Below are 26,310 nucleotides of genomic sequence, written 5' to 3' on the forward strand. Positions count from 1 at the left end.
GGAGCAGGGTTACCACGTCCCCCCTCCCGCTCCTCGCTGTGGACATTCAGCAGCAAAATGTCCCGTGGCTTGGCAGTGGGAACACCGTTTACCTCCGATTTGAAGCACAGCACCAAAAGCTCCGGCCAAAGCGGCACTGTGATGTTCTATGGATCCAACTCAACTGCGTGCCTCTATCATTTGTACTAATGTAGTATTAGCAGGCAGGGCTTGGAGTATTTTGTTACAGTCTGTGTTTGCATTGTCCACTGCCAGTTTTAGCATAAGGGCCTCTTTGGCCTCGTGGTTGTCAATTTGTTTGCCCAAAGCGTCTCGCAATCTATCAATGAATTGCATATAAGGCTCGGTAACTTGTTGCCTAATGCTGGTAAATGATGGCTGGACTTTTCCAACTTCAGGCAACTTCAGCATAGCCTGGAGGGCCAGAGACGCGGACTGCCACAGGACGGCATCGTTGAGCCTAGCCTGCAATCTCGGATCAAGTAAGGGCTCGGTCCCCATCAACTGTGGGATCCCGGCTCCCCGGAGGGGGTCGCCAGGCTGCCGTTCTATGTTACCTAGGGCGGCTAATTCACACCCTTCTTTCCATTTTTGCTCCCAGAGTAGTTTTTGTGTTGGCGTTAAAATCAGCGCAGCTATCTGACGGCAATCGTACGGCACCAAAAATTGACCAGTCATAACATTTTCTAACAATGACTGAGTAAATGGTGCGTGTAATCCATATGTAGTCACAGCCTTTCTTAATTCTTTAATTAGGTCCCATTGGAAGGCATGATATTCATTTGGACCATTAGGTCGCACCTGCACCAGGAAAGGCATTCCTACCGGGTCCCTGTCCTTTAGCGCTTCCCGGCGCACTAGCTCCCATCGTTCCCGTGGGTCGAAAGCTCAGGCCTGCAGGGAGGCATTATCGGGGGTAGGCAAGGTGGGAGCCAAGGGGGTCAGCGGGGAGGGGCTCTGCGGCGGCGGTCCGTGGCTCTCTTCCTTGTCATCCCCCAGGTCTATCAAATCGCACCGCTCTGGTGACCTTGCAGGCTCTGATCTCGGTTCGGCTGCTGTTATTGCCTGGGCAGCGGCGTTCTGTACTTCCTTTTCTGCCTGCCACGATCCTAAAGTCTCAGTCACCAGCCGCCACGTAGCCGTTACCTCAGCAGCATCAGTATCCCCACTGGATGCTGCTTCCCATATTTTTTCCTCCGCTTGGTCCCAAGTTTTTACATCAAATACTGTGGAAGCCATTGAGGGGAGCCCTTGTTTTTGCAAAAATTTCAATAATAGCTTTATTTTAAACGGATCATTTTTTACTCCCCTGTCTATTAGGAGTTGCATTAGCAGTTTCACTATAGCCTCTTCCTCTGCCGAAAGGCTAGCTCCCATGATCAATGCCCAGCCCCTCACCTGTCCTTCAGGTGATGTCCCGGGGTTGAAGCTGCAGTCCAGCTGCGAGCTTGACTCATTCGGCTGGGTTCCCTTCGGACGCTCGTGCAGCGCTGCTCCTCCCTGATCACGTCGGAGTCACCATTTGAAGGGATGCAAGACACAGACTCCTGATGGCTCTTGAACTGGAGACGTTTATTGCCCTTTTTCACTACTACATATACTTTCCCCGTAGCCCCACGCGCTGTCCACGCGCCCGAATCTGTCATACAATTGGTTAGAGACCTCAGGCACGCGCCTCGAGTCAGCCAGCAATTGGCCACTGCCCAAAGCTCATCTTTAGCACTGTAGCCAATTTACTTTATCTCCACCTTGCTCAAGTTTTTGTTTCTACCGCTTGTTTCCTCATTATCTCTAATTCAGGGATGTGTGAAGCAGCGCAAAGCTACCTGTGAATTCCTTTCCCACACCTGGGTGTCTGGGTGCCCCAAATTGGGGTGTCCCAAAGCCACCTGGGACACTTGGGTCACCCAAATCGGGGTGTCCCCAAATCTCTGGGTGTTTGGGTGCCCCATATCAGGGTGTCCCCAATTTCCTCGGTGTCTGGGTGCCCAAATTGGGGTGTCCCAAAGCCAGCTGGGACACTTGGGTCACCCAAATCGGGGTGTCCCCAAATCCCTGGGTGTCTGGGTGCCCCAAATTGGGGTGTCCCCAAGTCCCTGGGTGTCTGGGTGCCCAAACTGGGGTGTCCCAAAGCCAGCTGGGACACTTGGGTCACCCAAATCGGGGTGTCCCCAAATCTCTGGGTGTCTAGGTCCCCCAAATTGGGGTCTCCCCAAATCCCTGGCTGTCCGTGCCCCCAAATCGTGCCGCCCCCAAGCCCCTCCCCCCACGTGTCCCCCCGAGACCCTCCCCCTGTGTCCTCCGAGGACACCGGTGTCCTCGCCGTGCCCCCCCGCAGGCACTGGCTGGCGGGGGCGTACCCCCAGTTCGCCGTCCCCTACTTTGTATACGATGTCTACGCCATGTTCCTGTGCCACTGGCACCGCGGGCGCGTCAAGGGACACGAAGCCGGGCCACCGCCATCCCTGCGGGCAGCCGCTGGCGCCTACCTGCGCAAGGACCTCCTGATGGTGCTCCACCACGCCGCCATGGTGCTCGTCTGCTTCCCCGTGGCCACCGTGAGTGGGGGCAGGGTCCGGGGGGGGACACCTTGAGGACACGGGAATGGTGTGGGGACACGGGAACGGCGTGGGGACACGGGAACGGCGTGGGGACACGGGAACGGCGTGGGGATATGGAGGTGGAGGGATGGTGGCTGGGTGTGGACGTGGTCGTGGAGGTCCACCACACCTTCGTGGGCTTCTTCGTGGTCACGGGGACACTTGGGGACACTTGGGGACACTTGGGGACACTTGGGGACATGGGGTGGAAGGACGTCACCTGGGTATGGAGCTACTCGTGGAGGTCACCACGCTGTGGTCCTTGTTGGCTTCTCCATGGCCATGAGGACAGACGTGCTCATGGAGGTCCACCATGCTGTCGTGGGCTTCTCCGTGGTCATGGGGACTCTTGGGGACACTTGGGGACACTTGGGGACACGGGGTAGAAAAAGGTCACCTGGGGATGGAGCTACTCATGGAGGTCACCACGCTGTGGTCCTTGTTGGCTTCTCCGTGGCCACGGGGACAGACGTGCTCATGGAGGTCCACCACGCCGCCATGGTGCTCGTCTGCTTCCCCGTGGCCACCGTGAGTGGGGGACAGGGACCGGGGGGACACCTTGGGGACACGGGAACAGTGTGGGGACACGGGAACGGCGTGGGGACACGGGAACGGCGTGGGGATGTGGAGGTGGAGGGATGGCGGCTGGGTGTGGACGTGGTCATGGAGGTCCACCACACCTTCGTGGGCTTCTTCGTGGTCATGGGGACACTTGGGGACACTTGGGGACATGGGGTGGAAGAATGTCACTTGGGTATGGAGCTACTCGTGGAGGTCACCACGCTGTGGTCCTTGCTGGCTTCTCCGTGGCCACGGGGACAGACGTGCTCATGGAGGTCCACCACGCTGTTGTGGGCTTCTCCGTGGTCATGGGGACACTTGGGGACATTTGGGGACATTTGAGGACACTTGGGGACACTTGTGGTGGAACACCTCCTTGGTACGGAGCTACTCATGGAGGTCCACCACGGAGTCATGGTGCTTGTTGGCTTCTCCATGTCCCCATGTCCCCATGTCCCCATGTCCCCGTGTCCCTACATGTCCCCAAGTGTCCCCAAATGTCCCCGCATGTCCCCAAATGTCCCCGTGTCCCCCCCCCAGCTGTGGCGCCAGGGGAAGGGCGACTTCTTCCTGGGTTGCCTGCTGATGGCGGAGCTCAGCACCCCCTTCGTCTGCCTGGGCAAGGTCCTCATCCTGGTGAGCCCCAAAACGCGGCCCCGGGGGGACAATGGGGTGGCCGGGGGGGCTCCAGCCCCGGGGTCCCCAACCCCTTGAGTCCCCAGAAGAACATGGGGTGGTGGTGGGTCTCCACCCCCACGTGTCCCTCAACATCTGGGTCCCTGGGAGAACATGGGGTGGTGGTAGGCCCCCAAACCCTCGTGTCCCTCAACATTTGGGTCCCCAACCCTTTGTGTCCCCAACCCCTTGGGTCCCCAGAAGAACATGGGGTGGTGGTGGGTCCCCAAACTCTTGTGTCCCTCAACATTTGGGTCCCCAACCCCTGGGTCTCTGGGAGAACACGGGATGGTGGTGGGTCCCCAAATCCTCATGTTCCTCACCACGTGGGTCCCCAGGAGAACATGGGATGGAGGTGGGCCCCCAACCCCACGTGTCCCTCAACATTTGGGTCCCCAACTCCTTGGGTCCCCAACCCCTGGGTCCCCAGAAGAACATAGGGTGGTGGTGGGTCCCCAAACCCTCGTGTCCCTCAACATCTGGGCCCCCACCCCTCATGTCCCTCAACATTCAGGCCCCCAACCCCTCGTGTCCCCAACTCCTTGGGTCCCCAACCCCTGGGTCTCCAGCATAACAGGGGATGGTGGTGGGCCCCCAAGCCCTCATGTCTCCAACCCCTTGGGTCTCCAACCTGTTGGGTCTCCAACCTGTTGGGTCTCCAACCTTTTGGGTCCCCAGAAGAACGTGGGGTGGTGGTGGGCTCCCAACCCCTCGTGTCCCTCAACATTTGGGTCCCCAACCCTTCATGTCCCCAACCCTCGGGTCCCCAACCCCTGGCCGAACATGGGGTGGTGGCGGGCCTCCATCCCACGTGTCCCTCAACGTTCGGGTCCCCAACCCTTGAGTCCCTGGGATGACTTGGGACGGTGGTGGGCCCCCACCCCACGTGTCCCTCAACATTCAGGCCCCCAACCCCTTGTGTCACCAGTCCCTGGGTCCCCAGCATGACTTGGGGTGCTGGTGGGCCCCCAACCCCACGCGTCCCTCAATATTTGGGTCCCCAACCCCTTGTGTCCCCAACCCTTCATGTCCCCAGCAGAACGTGGGGTGGTGGTGGGCCCCCAACCCCTCGTGTCCCTCGCCACGTGGGTCCCCGGGAGAACATGGGACGGTGGTGGGCCTCCATCCCACGTGTCCCTCACCCCTTCCCCCCACCCCCCCGCAGTACAATCGGCAGCACACGGCGCTGCACAAGCTCAACGGGGTGGCCATGCTGGTGACCTTCCTGGGCTGCCGCGTGCTCCTCTTCCCCTACCTGTACTGGGCCTAGGGGCGCCACCTCGGGGTGCCCCTGCTGCGGGTGCCGGGGGCGCTGCCCCCCGCCTACAACGCCGCCGCCGCCGCCCTCCTGGCCCCCCAGCTCTACTGGTTCGGCCTCATCTGCCGGGGGGCCTGGCGCCTCTTCCGGCCCCCGCCCCGGCACCCACCCTGAGCCCCGCCGCCACTGCGGGGTGGGCGTCCCGTGGGGTGGGGTGGGGGGGCACCCTGAGGTCCTTCGAGGGGGGTTTAGGGGGGGGTTTAGGGGGCGGCCTGGGGCGGTTGTGGGGGCGGGGGGACTTCTGGGGGCACACTGAGGTCCGTATGGAGGTCCCAAGGGGGCTCTAGGGTCCTTGTGGGGCACCCTGAGGTCCTTACGGGGGTCTTGGGGTCTTTAGGTGGCACCCTTAGGTCCTAATGGGGAGTCCCGGGGTCCTCATGGGGCACCCTGAGGTCCTTATGGGGGATCCCGAGGTCTTCAGGGGGCACCTTGAGGTCCATAATGGGGTCTCAAGGGGGTTCCGGGGTCTTCAGAGCGCACCCCGAGGTCCTTAAGGGGGTCCCAAGGGGGTCCTGAGGTCCTTATGGAGCACCCTAAGGTCCATCTGGGGGGTCCCAAGAGGGTCCTGGGGTCTTCAGGGAGCACCCTGAGGTCCAAAATGGGGTCCCAAGGGGATCCTGGGGTCCTTAGGTGGCACCCTAAGGTCCTTAAGGGGGTCTTGGGGTCTTCAGGGGGCACCCTAAGGTCCATATAGGGGGTCCTGAGGTCTTCAGGGAGCACCTTGAGGTCCTTGTGGTGGTCCCAAGGGGGTCCTGGGGTCTCCAGCGGTCCTTATAGGGCACCCTGAGGTCAATGTGGGGAGTCCTGAGGTCTTTAGGGGGCACCCTAAGGTCCTTATGGGGTCCCAAGGAGTTCCTGGGGTCCTTATGAGGCACCCTGATGGGGTGCCTCATATGGCAGTCCTCATATGGGGAGTCCTGGGGTCTTTCAGGGACACCCTGAGGTCCTTACGGGGGTCCTAAGGGTGTCCTGGGGTCTTCAGAGGGCACCCTGAGGTCCTTATGGGGGATCCTGAGGTCTTCAGGGGGCACCCTGAGGTCCTTATGGGGGTCCCAAGGGAGTTCTGGGGTCTTCAAGGGGTCCTTGGGGTCCTTGTGAGGGACCCAAAGGAATCTGGGGACTTCAAGGAGCACCTTGAGGTCCTTTGGGGGGTCCCAAGGGGGTCCTGGGGTCCTTAGGGGCACCCTGAGGTCCATCTGGGGGTCTCAGGGGAGTCACCCCCACCCATGGGTGCCCGCAGGGTGCCCCGCGCTGTCCCGGCCGCTGCATTAAAGGACTTTGGGGACGGCCCGGCTCCTCCTTGGGGACATGGGGGGGGGGGGGAGGATCGTGATGTCACCGCCCCGATGATGTCACCGCCCCGATGATGTCACCGCCCTGATGATGACGTCACCACCCCACTGCTGATGTCACACCCTTGAGGTCACTGCCCGCCGGGAGGTCGGGAACTGGGCCCCTTCCCAGTATGAACTGGGGCCATTCCCAGTACGAACTGGGACCCCCAGCCCCATCCCATTACAAACTGGGACACTTCCCAATACAAACTTGCACCCCCAGCCCTTTCCCAGAATGAACTGGGATCCTTCCCAGTACGAACTGGGACCCCCAGCCCCATCCCAGTACAAACTGGGCCCATTCCCAGTATGAACTGGGACCCCCAGCCCCATCCCAGTACAAACTGGGATCCCCAGCCCCATCCTAGCACAAACTGGGAACTGTCCCAGTAGAAACTGGGCCCACTCCCAGTACAAACTGGGACCCTCAGCCCAATCCCAATACAAACTGGGAACTGTCCCAGTAGAAACTGGGCCCACTCCCAGTACAAACTGGGACCCTCAGCCCAATCCCAATACAAACTGGGCGCAGTCCCAGTGCAAACTGGGCCCTTTCCCAGTACGAACTGGGCGCGTTTGGCTTCGCCCCGCCCCCGTTGCCAGGCAACCGCCGCCGCCACCGCTGTTCCCGCCTCTTTGCCCTCCGTTGCCAGGCAACCGCCGCCATTTTGTCCCCTCCCCTTCCCGCGTTGCCAAGCAACCGCCGCCATTTCGCCCTGCCCCGCCGGGCTGCCCGCACTGCGCATGCGCACCTCCTCGCCTCCCATTGGCTGCCGCCGCGCGGCTTCAAACGGTCGGGCGGGAGCGATGGCGGCGGCGGCTGCGGCCGGTACGGGGAGGCTGAGGGCGCCGGGGGGGGGGATTTGGGGGGATCTGAGGGGAATTGGGGGGATCTGGGCGGCCGGAGGGGTTCAGGGAGGTTCTGGGGAGGGGATGCGAGGCTTTAGGGGGTTCTGGCGGTGAGGGGATGAGGGGTTGTGAGGGGGAAAAGGGCTGAGGGGTCGTTCGGTGAGGGGAGAGGGGCTGTGAGGGGACCGGGGGCTGTTAGGGGGGCATTTTGTGAGGGGACAGGGGGCTGTGAGGCGACGCTTCATGAGGGGACAGGCTGTCAGGCGACGTTTTGTGAGGGGACAGGGGCTGAGGGGACATTTTGTGGGGGGACGAGGGGTTTTCGGGGGGCAGGGGCTGTGAGGGGACACTTCCTGAGAGGATGGGCTGTAAGGGGACGTTTTGTGAGGGGACAAGGGGCTGTCAGGGGAGAGGGGCTGTGGGGGGACGTTTTGTGAGGGGAGGAGGGACTGTGAGGGGAGAAAAGGGCTGAGGGGACACTTCATGAGGGGACGAGGGGCTGTGAGGGGACAGCAGCCGTCAGGAGACACTTCATGAGGAGACAAAAGTGCTGAGGGGACACCTCATGAGGGGACGAGGGGCTGTGAGGGGACGGGGGCTGTAAGGGGACATTTTGGGGGTGTCAAGGGGCTGTGAGGGGACAAATCCTGAGGGGAATGGTGTGGGGGGGGACGTTTTGTAGGTGGATGAGGGGCTGTGAGGGGACAGGGGGGCTGTGGGGGGACACTTCCTGAGGTGGCAGGGGGCTGTGAGGACTCGTCGTCCAGCCGGGACCACCTCAACGGGTGCTGGTGCCCCCCCAGCGCCCCCCCGCCGGGTGCAGGTCTGCGTCCGCCTGCGCCCCGGCCCCCCCGGCGAGGAGCCCTGCCTGCTCCCCCTCGACTCCCACACCCTGGAGCTGCGCGAGGAGCCCCCCAACGCCCCCTCCCGCTACCGGTGAGCCCCGGGGGAAGGCGGGCGGCACCCATGGGTGCCCCCCACCCCCTTCCTAACGCCTCCTTCCTCAGCTTCGATGCCATCTACGGTGCCGCCAGCTCCACCGCCGCCGTCTATGAGGGCTCCGTCCGCCCGCTGCTGTCCCACCTCCTGGCCGGCCGCGATGTCACCGTCCTCGCCTACGGGCCCAGCGGCTCCGGTGAGCGTTGTCACCCCCCCGCCAAGTGTCCCTGGTGCCGCGGTGACCCTCCTGGGGGGGTGACACGGTGCTGGTGCCCACCCCCCCCCAGGGAAGACGCACACCATGCTGGGCAGCGAGGGGGAGCCCGGCTTGGTGCAGCGCGCCCTCGAGGACGTGCTGGAGGCCGTCGGGGAGAGCCGCCGCGTCACTGTGGCCTGCATGGAGGTGTACTGCGAGGAGGTGCGTTGGGCCCCGCTTCCCCCCCCCACCCCCCCGACTCACCCCATGTCACCTCCCTTTGTTCACGTCCCCCCCCCCCCCCACACACACACACACACCGGTGTCCCCACATTTATCAACCTGTCCCACCCCCAGGTCCCCCCCGGGTCTTCAGATCTGCTCTCCCCCATAGACAGATCCCTCCCCAGACCCCCATATCACCCACTTATCCCCCCCCCAAATCCACATACCCCTGAAAAAATTCCCATACTCCTCCTAAATCCCCATTTCCCCCCGCATCCCCCCCCCCCCCAAAAAACACATCCTCCTCAAAATCCCCATATCTACCCCCAATGCCCATATCCATCCCCATTTCTCCCCCAAAATCCCCATATCCCCCCCAAAGCCCCCGTTACCCCCCCCCCCCCCCCCCAAATCCCCATACGGCCCCATATCTGCCCCCAAATCCCCATTTCCCCCCAAATCCCCCCACATCCCCACTCAACCCCCAAATTCCCCACCATATCCCCTCCAAATCCCAAATCCCCCAAATCCTCCGAAATCCCCCCCATCTGCCCCCCATAGGGCGCCCTCTCTGCCCCCCCCCCAGGGCGCCCTCTCTGCCCCCAAACCCCTCATACCCCCCCATTTCCCCCCCCATAACCCACCCAAAATACCCATATGCCCCCCCAATGCCCATTTCCCCCCGTAACCGCCCCATATCTCCCCCTGGAATCGCCCACAACCCCCATATTCCCCCCACATCCACCCCCAAACCCGCATATCCCCCCAGCCCCCATACCCCCCCCCCATATCCCCTCCCAAATCCCCACATCCCCCCACAAACCCCCCCATACTTCCCCCAAATCCCCCCCATGCCTCCCCATATCTCCCCCCAAAAAACCCATATCCCCCTCAAATCCCCCCATATCCACCTCAAATCCCCCCCATATCCCGCTCAAATCCCCCCATATCCCCCCCATGCCCCCCCATATCCCCTCAAATCCCCCCCATAGCCCCCCAGTATCCTCCATCAAATCCCCAACCCCCCATATCCCACCCCCAATGCCCATTTCCTCCCCATATCCCCCCAAATCCTCCCCAAAAATTCCCAGATACCCCCAATGCCCCTATAACACCCCATAATCCCCCACCCCCCCATATCCCTCCGCATATCGTCCCCAATGCCAATTTCCCCCCGTGACCCCCCCCAAAATCCCCATAACCTCCCCCAAAATGCCTATACCCCCCATACGTCTCCATATCCATCCCCAAACCCCCTCTACTCCCGCCAACCCCCCAAATCCCCCCTATATCCCCCCAAATCTCCCCCAAATCCTCGTATGCCCCCCATACGGCCCCCATATCCCTCCCCAAAATCCCGATTATCCCCCCCAAATGCTCTCCAGACCCCCAAATCCCCCCATACACCCCCCAAACCCCCCATACTCCCCCCATACGTCCTCCAAATCCCCGCAAACCCCCCAAATCCACCCTATACCCCCCCCCAAAAAACCATATCCCCCCAGATCCCCCCATACCCCGCCATATCTGCCCCCACACCCCTCTTCACCCCCCATATTCCCCCCAAATCCCATTACCCCTCCCCAAATCCCCAGTGCCCATTTTCTCCTCGTAATCCCCCCATACACCCCCATATTCCCCCCCAAAACCCTCATTTCCCCCCTGGAGCCCCCCCATATGCCCCCATATCCCCCCCAGAATCCCCCAAAACCCCCATACCACCCCCTAAAATCCCCCAATGCCCATTTTCCCCCTGTAACCCCCCATACCCCCCCAAATCCCCCTATACACCCCCAACCTCCCATATCCCCCCCGTATCCCCACCAAGACCCCCTATCCCCCCCAAAATCCCCCACATGCCCCCATATCCCCCCCAATGCCTATTTGCCCCATGTAAGCCCCCCAAAAATCCCCATATCCTCCTCCCAAATCCCCATATCCCCCCAAACCCTTCATATCCCCCCCAAATCCCCCAATATCCCCCACCAAACCCCCAAAATCCCCCCAGTGCCCCCCCAAATCGTATCCAGTTTCCCTCATATTCCCCCCAAATCCCCATAACCACTCTGTTTCCCCCCAAAGCCCCCCCCCATATCCTCCCTAGCCCGCCCACATTGCCCCCTCAAACCCCCATACTCCCCCTGTCCCCCCAAATCCCCCCAAACCTCCTATATCCCCCCAAAATCTTCCCATACCCCCCATATCCCCCCTAAATCCCCCCAAATCCCCCCATTTCCCCCCATAACCCACCCAAAATGCCCATATGCCCCCAATGCCCATTTCCCCCCTGTAACCCCCCATATCCCCCCCATATCCGCCCCGTATCTGCCCCCAAACCCCCACATCCCTCCATATCTCCCCCCAGTATCCCCCCCAAATCCCCATATCCTCCCCCAAAATCCCCATGACCCCTCATATGGCCCCATATCTGCCCCCAAACCCCTCTTCCCTCCCTAAATCCCCCCCCCAAAATTGCCCAAACCCCCATATCCCCCCAAATCCCATTTCCACCTACATTCCCCCCAAATCTCTACATCCCTCCCAAAATCGCCATATGCCCCCAAATCCCCATATGCCCCCCATACGGCCCCCATATCCCTCCCCAAAATCCCGATTATCCCCCCCAAATGCTCTCCAGACCCCCAAATCCCCCCATACACCCCCCCAACCCCCATACTCCCCCATACGTCATCCAAATCCCCGCAAACCCCCCAAATCCACCCTATACCCCCCCAATAAAACCATATCCCCCCCCAGATCCCCCCATACCCCGCCATATCTGCCCCCACACCCCTCTTCACCCCCCTCATATTCCCCCCAAATCCCCATACCCCTCCCCCCGATGCCAATTTCCCCCCGTAACCCACCCAAAATCCCCATATCCTCCCCCAAAATCCTCATACCCCCCCATACAGCCCCATACTTGCCCAAAGACCCCCCAAATTACCCCCAACCCCCCATATCCTCCCCAGCCCCCCACAGTCTGCCCTCAAACCCCCATACTCCCCCTTATGTCCCCCCCAAACCCCCGCAAACCTCCTATATCCCCCCAAAATCTTCCCAAATCCCCCAAAATCCCCCCCCATATCTGCCCCCCATACGGCCCCATATCTACCCCCATACTCCCCATATCCCCCCCATAGGGCCCCATATCTGCCCCCAAACCCCTCATACCCCCCCAAATTCCCCATTTCCCCATAACCCACCCAAAATGCCCATATGCCCCCCCAATGCCCATTTTCCCCCCGTAACCCCCCATATCCCCCCCCATAATGCCCCATATCTGCCCCCAAATCCCCATTTCCCCCCCACATCCCCCCCCCCCAAACCCTCCTATATCCCACCCATATCCACCACATACCCCCCCAAACCCCCACATCCCTCCATATCCTCCCCCAAAATCCCCCCCAAATCCCCATATCCCCACATCCCCACTCAAATCCTCAAATGTAACCCCCCAAAAAATCCCCATATCCTCCTCCCAAATCCCCATATCCCCCCCAAATCCCCCAATATCCCCCACCAAACGCCCTATTTCCCCCAGTGCCCCCCATATCGCACCCAGTTTCCCCCATATTCCCCCCAAATCCCCATAACCACTCTGTTTCCTTCCCAAAGCCCCCCCCCAAATTCCCCCCAACCCCCCCATATACTCCCCAGCCCCCCCACATTGCCCCCTCAAACCCCCATACTCCCCCCCCCTGTCCCCCCAAATCCCCCCAAACCTCCTATATCCCCCCAAATCTTCCCAGACCCCCCATATCTTCCCCCCATACTCCCCATATCCCCCCCATACGGCCCCATATCTGCCCCCAAACCCCTCATACCCCCATTTCCCCCCATAACCCACCCAAAATGCCCACATGCCCCCCCAATGCCCATTTCCCCCCGTAACCCCCCATATCCCCCCCATAATGCCCCATATCTGCCCCCAAATCCCCATTTCCCCCCCACATCCCCCCCCCAAATCCTCCTATATGCCACCCTTATCCACCACATACCCCCCCCCAAAATCCCCATATCCTCCCCCAAAATCCCCATACCCCCGATACGGTCCCTTATCTGCCCCCAAACCCCTCATACCCCTCCCAAATCCCATATCCCTCCCCAAAATCCCCCTTTCCTCCCCACATCCCTCCATATCTCCCCCCAATATCCCCCCCAAATCCCCATATCCTCCCCCAAAATCCCCATGACCCCTCATACGGCCCCTTATCTACCCCCAAACCGTCATACCCCCCCAAATCCCCATATCCCTCCCCAAAATCCCCCTTTCCTCCCTGTAACTGCCCCATATCTCCCCCCCAGAATCGCCCAAGACCCCGAAATCCTCCCCCAAAACCCCCAAATCCCCATATACCTCCCCCCAAATTCCCCCTATACCCCCCTGAAATCCCCCGTATAGCCCCCACATCCCCGCACCAAACCCCATATCCCCACATCCCCCCCCAAATCCCCATATGCCCCCCATACGGCCCCCATATCCCTCCCCAAAATCCCAATTTCCCCCGCCATCCCCCACAAAATCCCCATATCATCCCCCAAACCCCATATATCCCCCCCATAACCCTCCAACCCCCCCATATCTCCCCCAAATCCCAGTATCCCTCCCAATGCCCATTTCCTCCCCATATCCTCCGCCAAAATCCCCATACCCCCCCATAATGCCCCATATCTGCCCCCAAGTCCCCATTTCCCCCGCACAGCCCCCCATTTTCCCCCCCAAATCCCCATATCTTCCCCCCAAAACCCCCATTACCCCCCCATGCTCCCCATATCCCCCCATACGGCCCCATATCTGCCCCCAAACCCCTCATACCCCCCCCAAATTCCCCCATTTCCCCCCCATAACCCACCCAAAATGCCCATATGCCCCCCCAATGCCCATTTGCCCCCCGTAGCCCCTCATATCCCCCCCATATCTGCCCCCAAACCCCCATATCCCCCAAAATTGCTCAAAACCCCCAAATCCCATTTCCCCCTACATCCCCCCCAAAATGCCCCCAAAATCGCCGTATGCTCCCCCCATGCCCATTCCCGCACCATAACAACCCCATATGCCCCCCAGAATCCCCCAAACCCCTCATACCCTCCCAAATCCTCATATCCCCCCCGATGCCAATTTCTCCCCCATAACCCCCCCCAAAATCCCCATACCCCCCCATATAGCCCCATATCTGCTCCCAAACCCCCCCAAAATCCCGATATCCTCCCCCAAAATCCCCATACCCCCACATATCCCTCCCCAAATCTGCATATCTCCCCCAAATCCCCATATGCCCCCCAATGCCCATTTCCCCCCGTAACCGCCCCATATCTCCCCCCAGAATCGCCCAAAACCCCCATATTCCCCCCACATCCACCCCCAAACCCGCATATCCCCCCCAGCCCCCATACCCCCTATATCCCCTCCCAAATCCCCACATCCCCCCACAAACCCCCCATACTTCCCCCAAATCCCCCCCCCGCCTCCCCATATCTCCCCCCAAAAATACCCATATCCCCCCAAATCCCCCATACCCCTCAAATCCCCAACCCCCCCATATCCCACCCCCAATGCCCATTTCCTCCCCAGATCCCCCCAAATCCTCCCCAAAAATTCCCAGATACCCCCAATGCCCCTATAACCCCCCATAATCCCCCACCCCCCATATCCCTCCCCATATCCCCCCGATGCCAATTTCCCCCCGTGATCCCCCAAAATCCCCATAACCTCCCCCGAAATCCCCATACGTCTCCATATCCATCCCCAAACCCCCTCTACTCCCGCCAACCCCCCCCCCCAAATCCCCCCTATATCCCCCCAAATCTCCCCCAAATCCTCATATGCCCCCCATACGGCCCCCATATCCCTCCCCAAAATCCCGATTATCCCCCCCAAATGCTCTCCAGACCCCCAAATCCCCCATACACCCCCCAAACCCCCCATACTCCCCCATACGTCCTCCAAATCCCCGCAAACTCCCCAAATCCACCCTATACCCCCCCAATAAAACCATATCCCCCCCCCAGATCCCCCCCATACCCCGCCATATCTGCCCCCACACCCCTCTTCACCCCCCCCCATATTCCCCCCCCCAAATCCCCATACCCCTCCCCAAATCCCCAATGCCCATTTTCCCCCTGTAACCCCCCATACCCCCCCCAAATCCCCCCTATACACCCCCAACCTCCCATATCCCCCCCCTGTATCCCCACCAAGGCCCCCTATCCCCCCAAAAATCCCCCACATGCCCCCATATCCCCCCCAATGCCCCAATGCCAATTTGCCCCATGTAAGCCCCCCAGAATCCCCATATCCTTCCCCCAAATCTCCATCCCCCCCCATATGGCCCCGTATCCCTCCCCAGATCCCCATTTCCCCCCCATATCCTCCCCCTAAATCCCCATATCTTCCCCCCCAAAACCTCCATTACCCCCCCATAACCCACCCAAAATGCCCATATGCCCCCCCAATGCCCATTTCCCCCCGTAACCCCCCCCATATCCCCCCCCCATAATGCCCCATGTCTGTCCCCAAATCCCCATTTCCCCCGCACATCCCCCTCATATTTCCCCCTGAACCCCCCATTTTCTCCCCCAAATCCCCATATCTTCCCCCCAAACCCCATAACCACTGTTTCCCCCCAACCCCCCCATATCCTCCCCAGCCCCCCCACATTGCCCCCTCAAACCCCAATACTCCCCCCTGTCCCCCCAAATCCCCCCAAACCTCCTATATCCCACAAAAATCTTCCCAGACCCCCCATATCCCCCCTAAATCCCCCCCAAATCGCCCCCATATTCCCCCCGAACCCCCATATCTGCCCCCCATACTCCCCCATATCTGCCCCCAAACCCCTCATACCCCCCTATAACCCACCCAATATGCCCATACCCCCCCCCAATGCCCATTTCCCCCGTAACCCCCCATATCCCCCCCATAATGCCCCATATCTGCCCCCAAATCCCCATTTCCCCCCACATCCCCCCCCAAATCCTCCTATATCCCACCCATATCCACCACATACCCCCCCCAAACCCCCACATCCCTCCATATCTCCCCCCAATATCCCCCCCAAATCCCCATATCCTCCCCCAAAATCCACAGGACGCACCATACGGCCCCATATCTGCCCCCAAACCCCTCTTCCCCCCCCAAATCCCCCCCCAAATCCCCCCCAAAATTTCCCAAAACCCCCACAACCCTCTCAAACCCATTTCCCCCTACATCCCCCTCCAAAATTCCCCCGTACCCCCCAAATCCCCATATCCACCCCCCGATGCCAATTTCCCCCCCGTAACCCCCCCCCAAAATCCCCATATCCTCCCCCAAAATCCTCATACCTCCCCCATACAGTCCCATAGTTCCCCCAAAGCCCCCCCCAAATTACCCCCAACCCTCCCCATATCCTCCCCAGCCCCCCCACAGTCTGCCCTCAAACCCCCATACTCCCCTTATGTCCCCCCCAAATCCCCACAAACCTCCTATATCCCCCCAAAATCTTCCCAAATCCCCCCCGTATCTGCCCCACATACGGCCCCATATCTGCCCCCAAACCCCTCATACCCCCCATTTCCCCCCCATAACCCACCCAAAGTACCCATATGCCCCCCCAATGCCCATTTCCCCCCCGTAACCCCCCATATCCCCCCCATAATGCCCCATATCTGCCCCCAAATTCCCATTTCCCCCCACATCCCCCCCCAAATCCTCCTATATGCCACCCATATCCACCACATACCCCCCCCCAAAATCCCCATATCCTCCCCCAAAATCCCCATACCCCCGATACGGTCCCTTATCTGCCCCCAAACCCCTCATACCCCCTCCCAAATCGCATATCCCTCCCCAAAATCCCCCTTTCCTTCCCACATCCCTCCATATCTCCCCCCAATATCCCCCCCAAATCCCCATATCCTCCCCCAAAATCCCCATGACCCCTCATACGGCCCCTTATCTGCCCCCAAACCGTCATACCCCCCCCAAATCCCCATATCCCTCCCCAAAATCCCCCTATACCCCCCTGAAATCCCCCGTATAGCCCCCACATCCCCGCACCAAACCCCATACCCCCACATCCCCCCCCAAATCCCCATATGCCCCCCATACGGCCCCCATATCCCTCCCCAAAATCCCAATTTCCCCCCATCCCCCACAAAATCCCCATATCATCCCCCAAACCCCATATCCCCCCCCATAACCCTCCAACCCCCCCATATCTCCCCCCAAATCCTCAGTATCCCTCCCAATGCCCATTTCCTCCCCATACCCCCATAATGCCCCATATCTGCCCCCAAGTCCCCATTTCCCCCGCACAGCCCCCCCATATTTCCCCCTGAACCCCCCATTTTCCCCCCAAATCCCCATATCTTCCCCCCCCCAAAAACCCCCATTACCCCCCATGCTCCCCATATCCCCCCATACGGCCCCATATCTGCCCCCAAACCCCTCATACCCCCCCCCCCAAATTCCCCCATTTCCCCCCATAACCCACCCAAAATGCCCATATGCCCCCCAATGCCCATTTGCCCCCCGTAGCCCCTCATATCCCCCCCATATCTGCCCCCAAACCCCCATATCCCCCCAAAATTGCTCAAAACCCCCAAATCCCATTTCCCCCTACATCCCCCCCAAAATGCCCCCAAAATCGCCGTATGCTCCCCCCATGCCCATTCCCGCACCATAACAACCCCATATCCCCCCAGAATCCCCCAAACCCCTCATACCCTCCCAAATCCTCATATCCCCCCCGATGCCAATTTCTCCCCCATAACCCCCCCAAAATCCCCATACCCCCAAATATCCCTCCCCAAATCTGCATATCTCCCCCAAATCCCCATATGCCCCCCAATGCCCATTTCCCCCCGTAACCGCCCCATATCTCCCCCCAGAATCGTCCAAAACCCCCATATTCCCCCCACATCCACCCCCAAACCCGCATATCCCCCAGCCCCCATACCCCCCCCATATCCCCTCCCAAATCCCCACATCCCCCCACAAACCCCCCATACTTCCCCCAAATCCCCCATGCCTCCCCATATCTCCCCCCCAAAAAAACCCATATCCCCCTCAAATCCCCCCATATCCCCCCAGCCCTCATACTCCCCCCATATCCCCTCAAATCCCCCCCATAGCCCCCCAGTATCCTCCCTCGAATCCCCAACCCCCCCATATCCCACCCCCAATGCCCATTTCCTCCCCAGATCCCCCCAAATCCTCCCCAAAAATTCCCAGATACCCCCAATGCCCCTATAACCCCCCATAATCCCCCACCCCCCCATATCCCTCCGCATATCGTCCCCAATGCCAATTTCCCCCGTGACCCCCCCAAAATCCCCATAACCTCCCCCAAAATGCCCATACCCCCCATACGTCTCCATATCCATCCCCAAACCCCTCTACTCCCGCCAACCCCCCCAAATCCCCCCCTATATCCCCCCAAATCTCCCCCAAATCCTCATATGCCCCCCATACGGCCCCCATATCCCTCCCCAAAATCCCGATTATCTCCCCCAAATGCTCTCCAGACCCCCAAATCCCCCCATACACCCCCCAAACCCCCCATACTCCCCCATACGTCCTCCAAATCCCCCGCAAACTCCCCAAATCCACCCTATACCCCCCCCCAAAAAACCATATCCCCCCAGATCCCCCCATACCCCGCCATATCTGCCCCCACACCCCTCTTCAGCCCCCACATATTCCCCCCCAAATCCCCATACCCCTCCCCAAATCCCCAATGCCCCCAATGCCCCTCCTCGTAACCCCCCCATACACCCCCATATTCCCCCCCCAAACCCTCATTTCCCCCCTGGAGCCCCCCCTTTACACCCCCATACCCCCCCCCCCCAGAATCCCCCCCCAAACCCCCATACCACCCCCTAAAATCCCCGAATGCCCATTTTCCCCCTGTAACCCCCCATACCCCCCCCAAATCCCCCCTATACACCCCCAACCTCCCATATCCCCCCATCCCCCCCAAAAATCCCCCACATGCCCCCATATCCCCCCCAATGCCAATTTGCCCCATGTAAGCCCCCCAAAAATCCCCATATCCTCCTCCCAAATCCCCATACCTCCCCCAAACCCCTCATATCCCCCCCAAATCCCCCAATATCCCCCACCAAACCCCCAAAATCCCCCCAGTGCCCCCCCAAATCGTATCCAGTTTCCTTCATATTCCCCCCAAATCCCCATAACCACTCTGTTTCCCCCCAAAGCCCCCCCCCCCCATATCCTCCCTAGCCCGCCCACATTGCCCCCTCAAACCCCCATACTCCCCCCTGTCCCCCCCAAATCCCCCCAAACCTCCTATATCCCCCCAAAATCTTCCCAGACCCCCCATATCCCCCCTAAATCCCCCCAAATCGCCCCCATATTCCCCCCATACTCCCCCATATCTGCCCCCCATACTCCCCCATATATGCCCCCAAATCCCCCCATTTCCCCCCATAACCCACTCAAAATGCCCATATGCCCCCCCAATGCCCATTTCCCCCCCGTAACCCCCCATATCCCCCCATAATGCCCCATATCTGCCCCCAAATCCCCATTTCCCCCACATCCCCCCCCAAATCCTCCTATATCCCACCCATATCCACCACATACCCCCCAAACCCCCACATCCCTCCATATCTCCCCCCAATATCCCCCCAAATCCCCATATCCTCCCCCAAAATCCCCATGACCCCTCATACGGCCCCTTATCTGCCCCCAAACCGTCATACCCCCCCAAATCCCCATATCCCTCCCCAAAATCCCCCTATACCCCCCTGAAATCCCCCGTATAGCCCCCACATCCCCGCACCAAACCCCATACCCCCACATCCCCCCCAAATCCCCATATGCCCCCCATACGGCCCCCATATCCCTCCCCAAAATCCCAATTTCCCCCCCATCCCCCACAAAATCCCCATATCATCCCCCAAACCCCATATCCCCCCATAACCCTCCAACCCCCCCATATCTCCCCCCAAATCCCAGTATCCCTCCCAATGCCCATTTCCTCCCCATATCCTCCGCCAAAATCCCCATACCCCCCATAATGCCCCATATCTGCCCCCAAGTCCCCATTACCCCCGCACAGCCCCCCCATATTTCCCCCTGAACCCCCCATTTTCCCCCCCAAATCCCCATATCTTCCCCCCAAAACCCCCATTACCCCCCCATGCTCCCCATATCCCCCCCATACGGCCCCATATCTGCCCCCAAACCCCTCATACCCCCCCAAATTCCCCCATTTCCCCCCATAACCCACCCAAAATGCCCATATGCCCCCCCAATGCCCATTTGCCCCCCGTAGCCCCTCATATCCCCCCCATATCTGCCCCCAAACCCCCATATCCCCCCAAAATTGCCCAAAACCCCCAAATCCCATTTCCCCCTACATCCCCCCAAAATCCCCCCAAAATCGCCGTATGCTCCCCCATGCCCATTCCCGCACCATAACAACCCCATATCCCCCCCAGAATCCCCCAAACCCCCCATACCCCCACAAATCCTCATATCCCCCCCGATGCCAATTTCATCCCCATACCCCCCCATATAGCCCCATATCTGCTCCCAAATCCCCATATCCCTCCCCAAAATCCCCAAATCTCCCCAAACCCCCCCAAAATCCCGATATCCTCCCCCAAAATCCCCATACCCCCACATATCCCTCCCCAAATCTGCATATCTCCCCCAAATCCCCATATGCCCCCCAATGCCCATTTCCCCCCGTAACCGCCCCATATCTCCCCCCCAGAATTGCCCAAAACCCCCATATTCCCCCACATCCACCCCCAAACCCGCATATCCCCCCAGCCCCCATACCCCCTATATCCCCTCCCAAATCCCCACATCCCCCCACAAACCCCCCATACTTCCCCCAAATCCCCCACGCCTCCCCATATCTCCCCCCAAAATACCCATATCCCCCTCAAATCCCCCATACCCCTCAAATCCCCAACCCCCCCCATATCCCACCCCCAATGCCCATTTCCTCCCCAGATCCCCCCAAATCCTCCCCAAAAATTCCCAGATACCCCCAATGCCCCTATAACCCCCCATAATCCCCCACCCCCATATCCCTCCCCATATCCCCCCGATGCCAATTTCCCCCGTGACCCCCCAAAAATCCCCATAACCTCCCCCCGAAATCCCCATACGTCTCCATATCCATCCCCAAACCCCCTATACTCCCGCCAACCCCCCAAATCCCCCCTATATCCCCCCAAATCTCCCCCAAATCCTCATATGCCCCCCATACGGCCCCCATATCCCTCCCCAAAATCCCGATTATCCCCCCCAAATGCTCTCCAGACCCCCAAATCCCCCCATACACCCCCCAAACCCCCCATACTCCCCCATACGTCCTCCAAATCCCCGCAAACCCCCCAAATCCACCCTATACCCCCCAATAAAACCATATCCCCCCCCAGATCCCCCCATACCCCGCCATATCTGCCCCCACACCCCTCTTTCACCCCCCCCCCATATTCCCCCCAAATCCCCATACCCCTCCCCAAATCCCCAATGCCCATTTTCTCCTCGTAACCCCCTCATACACCCCCATATTCCCCCCAAAACCCTCATTTCCCCCCCGGAGCCCCCCCATACGCCCCCATATACCCCCCCAGAATCCCCCAAAACCCCCATACCACCCCCTAAAATCCCCAATGCCCATTTTCCCCCTGTAACCCTCCATACCCCCCAAATCCCCCCTATACACCCCCAACCTCCCATATCCCCCCCTGTATCCCCACCAAGGCCCCCTATCCCCCCCAAAATCCCCCACATGCCCCCATATCCCCCCCAATGCCAATTTGCCCCATGTAAGCCCCCCCCCCCAGAATCCCCATATCCTTCCCCCAAATCTCCATCCCCCATATGGCCCCGTATCCCTCCCCAGATCCCCATTTCCCCCATATCCTCCCCCTAAATCCCCATATCTTCCCCCCAAAACCTCCATTACCCCCCATAACCCACCCAAAATGCCCATATGCCCCCCCAATGCCCATTTCCCCCGTAACCCCCCATATCCCCCCATAATGCCCCATGTCTGTCCCCAAATCCCCATTTCCCCCGCACATCCCCCCTCATATTTCCCCCTGAACCCCCCATTTTCTCCCCCAAATCCCCATATCTTCCCCCCAAAACCCCATAACCACTCTGTTTCCCCCCCCCCAACCCCCATATCCTCCCCAGCCCCCCCACATTGCCCCCTCAAACCCCCATACTCCCCCCTGTCCCCCCAAATCCCCCCAAACCTCCTATATCCCACAAAAATCTTCCCAGACCCCCCATATCCCCCCTAAATCCCCCCCAAATCGCCCCCATATTCCCCCCGAACCCCCCATATCTGCCCCCCATACTCCCCCATATCTGCCCCCAAACCCCTCATACCCCCCTATAACCCACCCAATATGCCCATACCCCCCAATGCCCATTTCCCCCCGTAACCCCCCATATCCCCCCCATAATGCCCCATATCTGCCCCCAAATCCCCATTTCCCCCCACATCCCCCCCCCCAAATCCTCCTATATCCCACCCATATCCACCACATACCCCCCCCCCAAACCCCCACATCCCTCCATATCTCCCCCCAATATCCCCCCCAAATCCCCATATCCTCCCCCAAAATCCACAGGACGCACCATACGGCCCCATATCTGCCCCCAAACCCCTCTTCCCCCCCAAATCCCCCCCCCAAATCCCCCCCCAAAATTTCCCAAAACCCCCACAACCCTCTCAAACCCATTTCCCCCTACATCCCCCTCCAAAATTCCCCCCGTACCCCCAAATCCCCATATCCACCCCCCGATGCCAATTTCCCCCCCGTAACCCCCCCCCCCCAAAATCCCCATATCCTCCCCCAAAATCCTCATACCCCCCCATACAGTCCCATAGTTCCCCCAAAGCCCCCCCAAATTACCCCCAACCCTCCCCATATCCTCCCCAGCCCCCCCACAGTCTGCCCTCAAACCCCCATACTCCCCCTTATGTCCCCCCCAAATCCCCACAAACCTCCTATATCCCCCCAAAATCTTCCCAAATCCCCCCGTATCTGCCCCACATACGGCCCCATATCTGCCCCCAAACCCCTCATACCCCCCATTTCCCCCATAACCCACCCAAAATGCCCATATGCCCCCCCAATGCCCATTTCCCCCCGGAACCCCCCATATCCCCCCCCATAATGCCCCATATCTGCCCCCAAATTCCCATTTCCCCCCACATCCCCCCCAAATCCTCCTATATGCCACCCATATCCACCACATACCCCCCCCCCAAAATCCCCATATCCTCCCCCAAAATCCCCATGACCCCTCATACGGCCCCTTATCTGCCCCCAAACCGTCATACCCCCCCCAAATCCCCATATCCCTCCCCAAAATCCCCCTATACCCCCCTGAAATCCCCCGTATAGCCCCCACATCCCCGCACCAAACCCCATACCCCCACATCCCCCCCCAAATCCCCATATGCCCCCCATACGGCCCCCATATCCCTCCCCAAAATCCCAATTTCCCCCCCCCATCCCCCACAAAATCCCCATATCATCCCCCAAACCCCATATCCCCCCCCATAACCCTCCAACCCCCCATATCTCCCCCCAAATCCCAGTATCCCTCCCAATGCCCATTTCCTCCCCATATCCTCCGCCAAAATCCCCATACCCCCCATAATGCCCCATATCTGCCCCCAAGTCCCCATTTCCCCGCACAGCCCCCCCATATTTCCCCCTGAACCCCCCATTTTCCCCCCCCCCAAATCCCCATATCTTCCCCCCAAAACCCCCATTACCCCCCCATGCTCCCCATATCCCCCCCATACGGCCCCATATCTGCCCCCAAACCCCTCATACCCCCCCCCCAAATTCCCCCATTTCCCCCCCATAACCCACCCAAAATGCCCATATGCCCCCCCAATGCCCATTTGCCCCCCGTAGCCCCTCATATCCCCCCCATATCTGCCCCCAAACCCCCATATCCCCCCAAAATTGCTCAAAACCCCCAAATCCCATTTCCCCCTACATCCCCCCAAAATGCCCCCAAAATCGCCGTATGCTCCCCCCATGCCCATTCCCGCACCATAACAACCCCATATGCCCCCCAGAATCCCCCAAACCCCTCATACCCTCCCAAATCCTCATATCCCCCCGATGCCAATTTCTCCCCCATAACCCCCCCCCAAAATCCCCATACCCCCCCCATATAGCCCCATATCTGCTCCCCAACCCCCCCCCAAAATCCCGATATCCTCCCCCAAAATCCCCATACCCCCAAATATCCCTCCCCAAATCTGCATATCTCCCCCAAATCCCCATATGCCCCCCAATGCCCATTTCCCCCGTAACCGCCCCATATCTCCCCCCCAGAATCGTCCAAAACCCCCATATTCCCCCCACATCCACCCCCAAACCCGCATATCCCCCCCAGCCCCGATACCCCCCCCCATATCCCCTCCCAAATCCCCACATCCCCCCACAAACCCCCCCATACTTCCCCCAAATCCCCCCCATGCCTCCCCATATCTCCCCCCCCAAAAAACCCATATCCCCCTCAAATCCCCCCCATATCCCCCCAGCCCTCATACTCCCCCCATATCCCCTCAAATCCCCCCATAGCCCCCCAGTATCCTCCCTCGAATCCCCAACCCCCCCATATCCCACCCCCAATGCCCATTTCCTCCCCAGATCCCCCCAAATCCCTCCCCAAAAATTCCCAGATACCCCCAATGCCCCTATAACCCCCCATAATCCCCCACCCCCCCCCATATCCCTCCGCATATCGTCCCCAATGCCAATTTCCCCCCGTGACCCCCCCCCCAAAATCCCCATAACCTCCCCCAAAATGCCCATACCCCCCCATACGTCTCCATATCCATCCCCAAACCCCCTCTACTCCCGCCAACCCCCCCCAAATCCCCCCCCCTATATCCCCCCAAATCTCCCCCAAATCCTCATATGCCCCCCATACGGCCCCCATATCCCTCCCCAAAATCCCGATTATCTCCCCCAAATGCTCTCCAGACCCCCAAATCCCCCCATACACCCCCCCAAACCCCCCATACTCCCCCATACGTCCTCCAAATCCCCGCAAACCCCCCAAATCCACCCTATACCCCCCCCCCCAAAAAACCATATCCCCCCAGATCCCCCCATACCCCGCCATATCTGCCCCCACACCCCTCTTCAGCCCCCACATATTCCCCCCCAAATCCCCATACCCCTCCCCAAATCCCCAATGCCCCCAATGCCCCTCCTCGTAACCCCCCCATACACCCCCATATTCCCCCCCCCAAACCCTCATTTCCCCCTTGGAGCCCCCCCTTTACACCCCCATACCCCCCCCAGAATCCCCCAAAACCCCCATACCACCCCCTAAAATCCCCGAATGCCCATTTTCCCCCTGTAACCCCCCATACCCCCCCAAATCCCCCCTATACACCCCCAACCTCCCATATCCCCCCATCCCCCCCAAAAATCCCCCACATGCCCCCATATCCCCCCCAATGCCAATTTGCCCCATGTAAGCCCCCCAAAAATCCCCATATCCTCCTCCCAAATCCCCATACCTCCCCCAAACCCCTCATATCCCCCCAAATCCCCCAATATCCCCCACCAAACCCCCAAAATCCCCCCAGTGCCCCCCAAATCGTATCCAGTTTCCTTCATATTCCCCCCAAATCCCCATAACCACTCTGTTTCCCCCCAAAGCCCCCCCCCCCATATCCTCCCTAGCCCGCCCACATTGCCCCCTCAAACCCCCATACTCCCCCCTGTCCCCCCCAAATCCCCCCAAACCTCCTATATCCCCCCAAAATCTTCCCAGACCCCCCATATCCCCCCTAAATCCCCCCAAATCGCCCCCATATTCCCCCCCATACTCCCCCATATCTGCCCCCCATACTCCCCCATATATGCCCCCAAATCCCCCCATTTCCCCCATAACCCACCCAAAATGCCCATATGCCCCCCCAATGCCCATTTCCCCCCGTAACCCCCCATATCCCCCCCCATAATGCCCCATATCTGCCCCCAAATCCCCATTTCCCCCACATCCCCCCCCAAATCCTCCTATATCCCACCCATATCCACCACATACCCCCAAACCCCCACATCCCTCCATATCTCCCCCCCCCCAATATCCCCCCCCAAATCCCCATATCCTCCCCCAAAATCCCCATGACCCCTCATACGGCCCCTTATCTGCCCCCAAACCGTCATACCCCCCCCAAATCCCCATATCCCTCCCCAAAATCCCCCTATACCCCCCTGAAATCCCCCGTATAGCCCCCACATCCCCGCACCAAACCCCATACCCCCACATCCCCCCCAAATCCCCATATGCCCCCCCATACGGCCCCCATATCCCTCCCCAAAATCCCACCCCCCCCATCCCCCACAAAATCCCCATATCATCCCCCAAACCCCATATCCCCCCCATAACCCTCCAACCCCCCCATATCTCCCCCCAAATCCCAGTATCCCTCCCAATGCCCATTTCCTCCCCATATCCTCCGCCAAAATCCCCATACCCCCCCATAATGCCCCATATCTGCCCCCAAGTCCCCATTACCCCCGCACAGCCCCCCCATATTTCCCCCCTGAACCCCCCATTTTCCCCCCCAAATCCCCATATCT

At 60.1% G+C, this 26,310-nt stretch overlaps 2 protein-coding genes across 6 annotated transcripts in view; both read left to right on the forward strand.

Annotated features, from left to right (window-relative positions):
• The first annotated feature begins 2,665 nt into the window (after nucleotides 1–2,665).
• Nucleotides 2,666–6,405, forward strand: LOC136787238 (ceramide synthase-like). The gene is made up of 3 exons (XM_066984387.1): nucleotides 2,666–3,128; nucleotides 3,702–3,797; nucleotides 5,002–6,405. Exons 1-3 carry the CDS (start codon nucleotides 2,877–2,879, stop codon nucleotides 5,104–5,106), a joined length of 453 nt encoding a protein of 150 aa, XP_066840488.1. The 5' UTR covers nucleotides 2,666–2,876; the 3' UTR covers nucleotides 5,107–6,405.
• Nucleotides 6,406–6,500: 95 nt separating this feature from the next.
• LOC136787236 (kinesin-like protein KIFC2) overlaps nucleotides 6,501–26,310 on the forward strand; it is an 86,412-nt gene continuing 66,602 nt past the window's right edge. For 3 of the 5 annotated variants that reach the window (XR_010826815.1, XR_010826816.1, XM_066984384.1), the window contains exons 1-4: nucleotides 6,501–7,317; nucleotides 8,141–8,273; nucleotides 8,345–8,472; nucleotides 8,564–8,694. Coding sequence is in view for 2 of the 5 variants with exons in the window: in XM_066984384.1 (XP_066840485.1) it covers nucleotides 7,233–7,317; nucleotides 8,141–8,273; nucleotides 8,345–8,472; nucleotides 8,564–8,694 (477 nt within the window). In the remaining 3 variants the exon portion in view is untranslated. The remainder of the gene's footprint in view (nucleotides 7,318–8,140; nucleotides 8,274–8,344; nucleotides 8,473–8,563; nucleotides 8,695–26,310) is intronic. The other 2 variants (XM_066984385.1, XR_010826817.1) reach the window with 2 other exon arrangements.

Source organism: Anser cygnoides, chromosome 28 (genome assembly GCF_040182565.1).
Source record: "Anser cygnoides isolate HZ-2024a breed goose chromosome 28, Taihu_goose_T2T_genome, whole genome shotgun sequence".
NCBI lineage: Eukaryota > Metazoa > Chordata > Aves > Anseriformes > Anatidae > Anser > Anser cygnoides.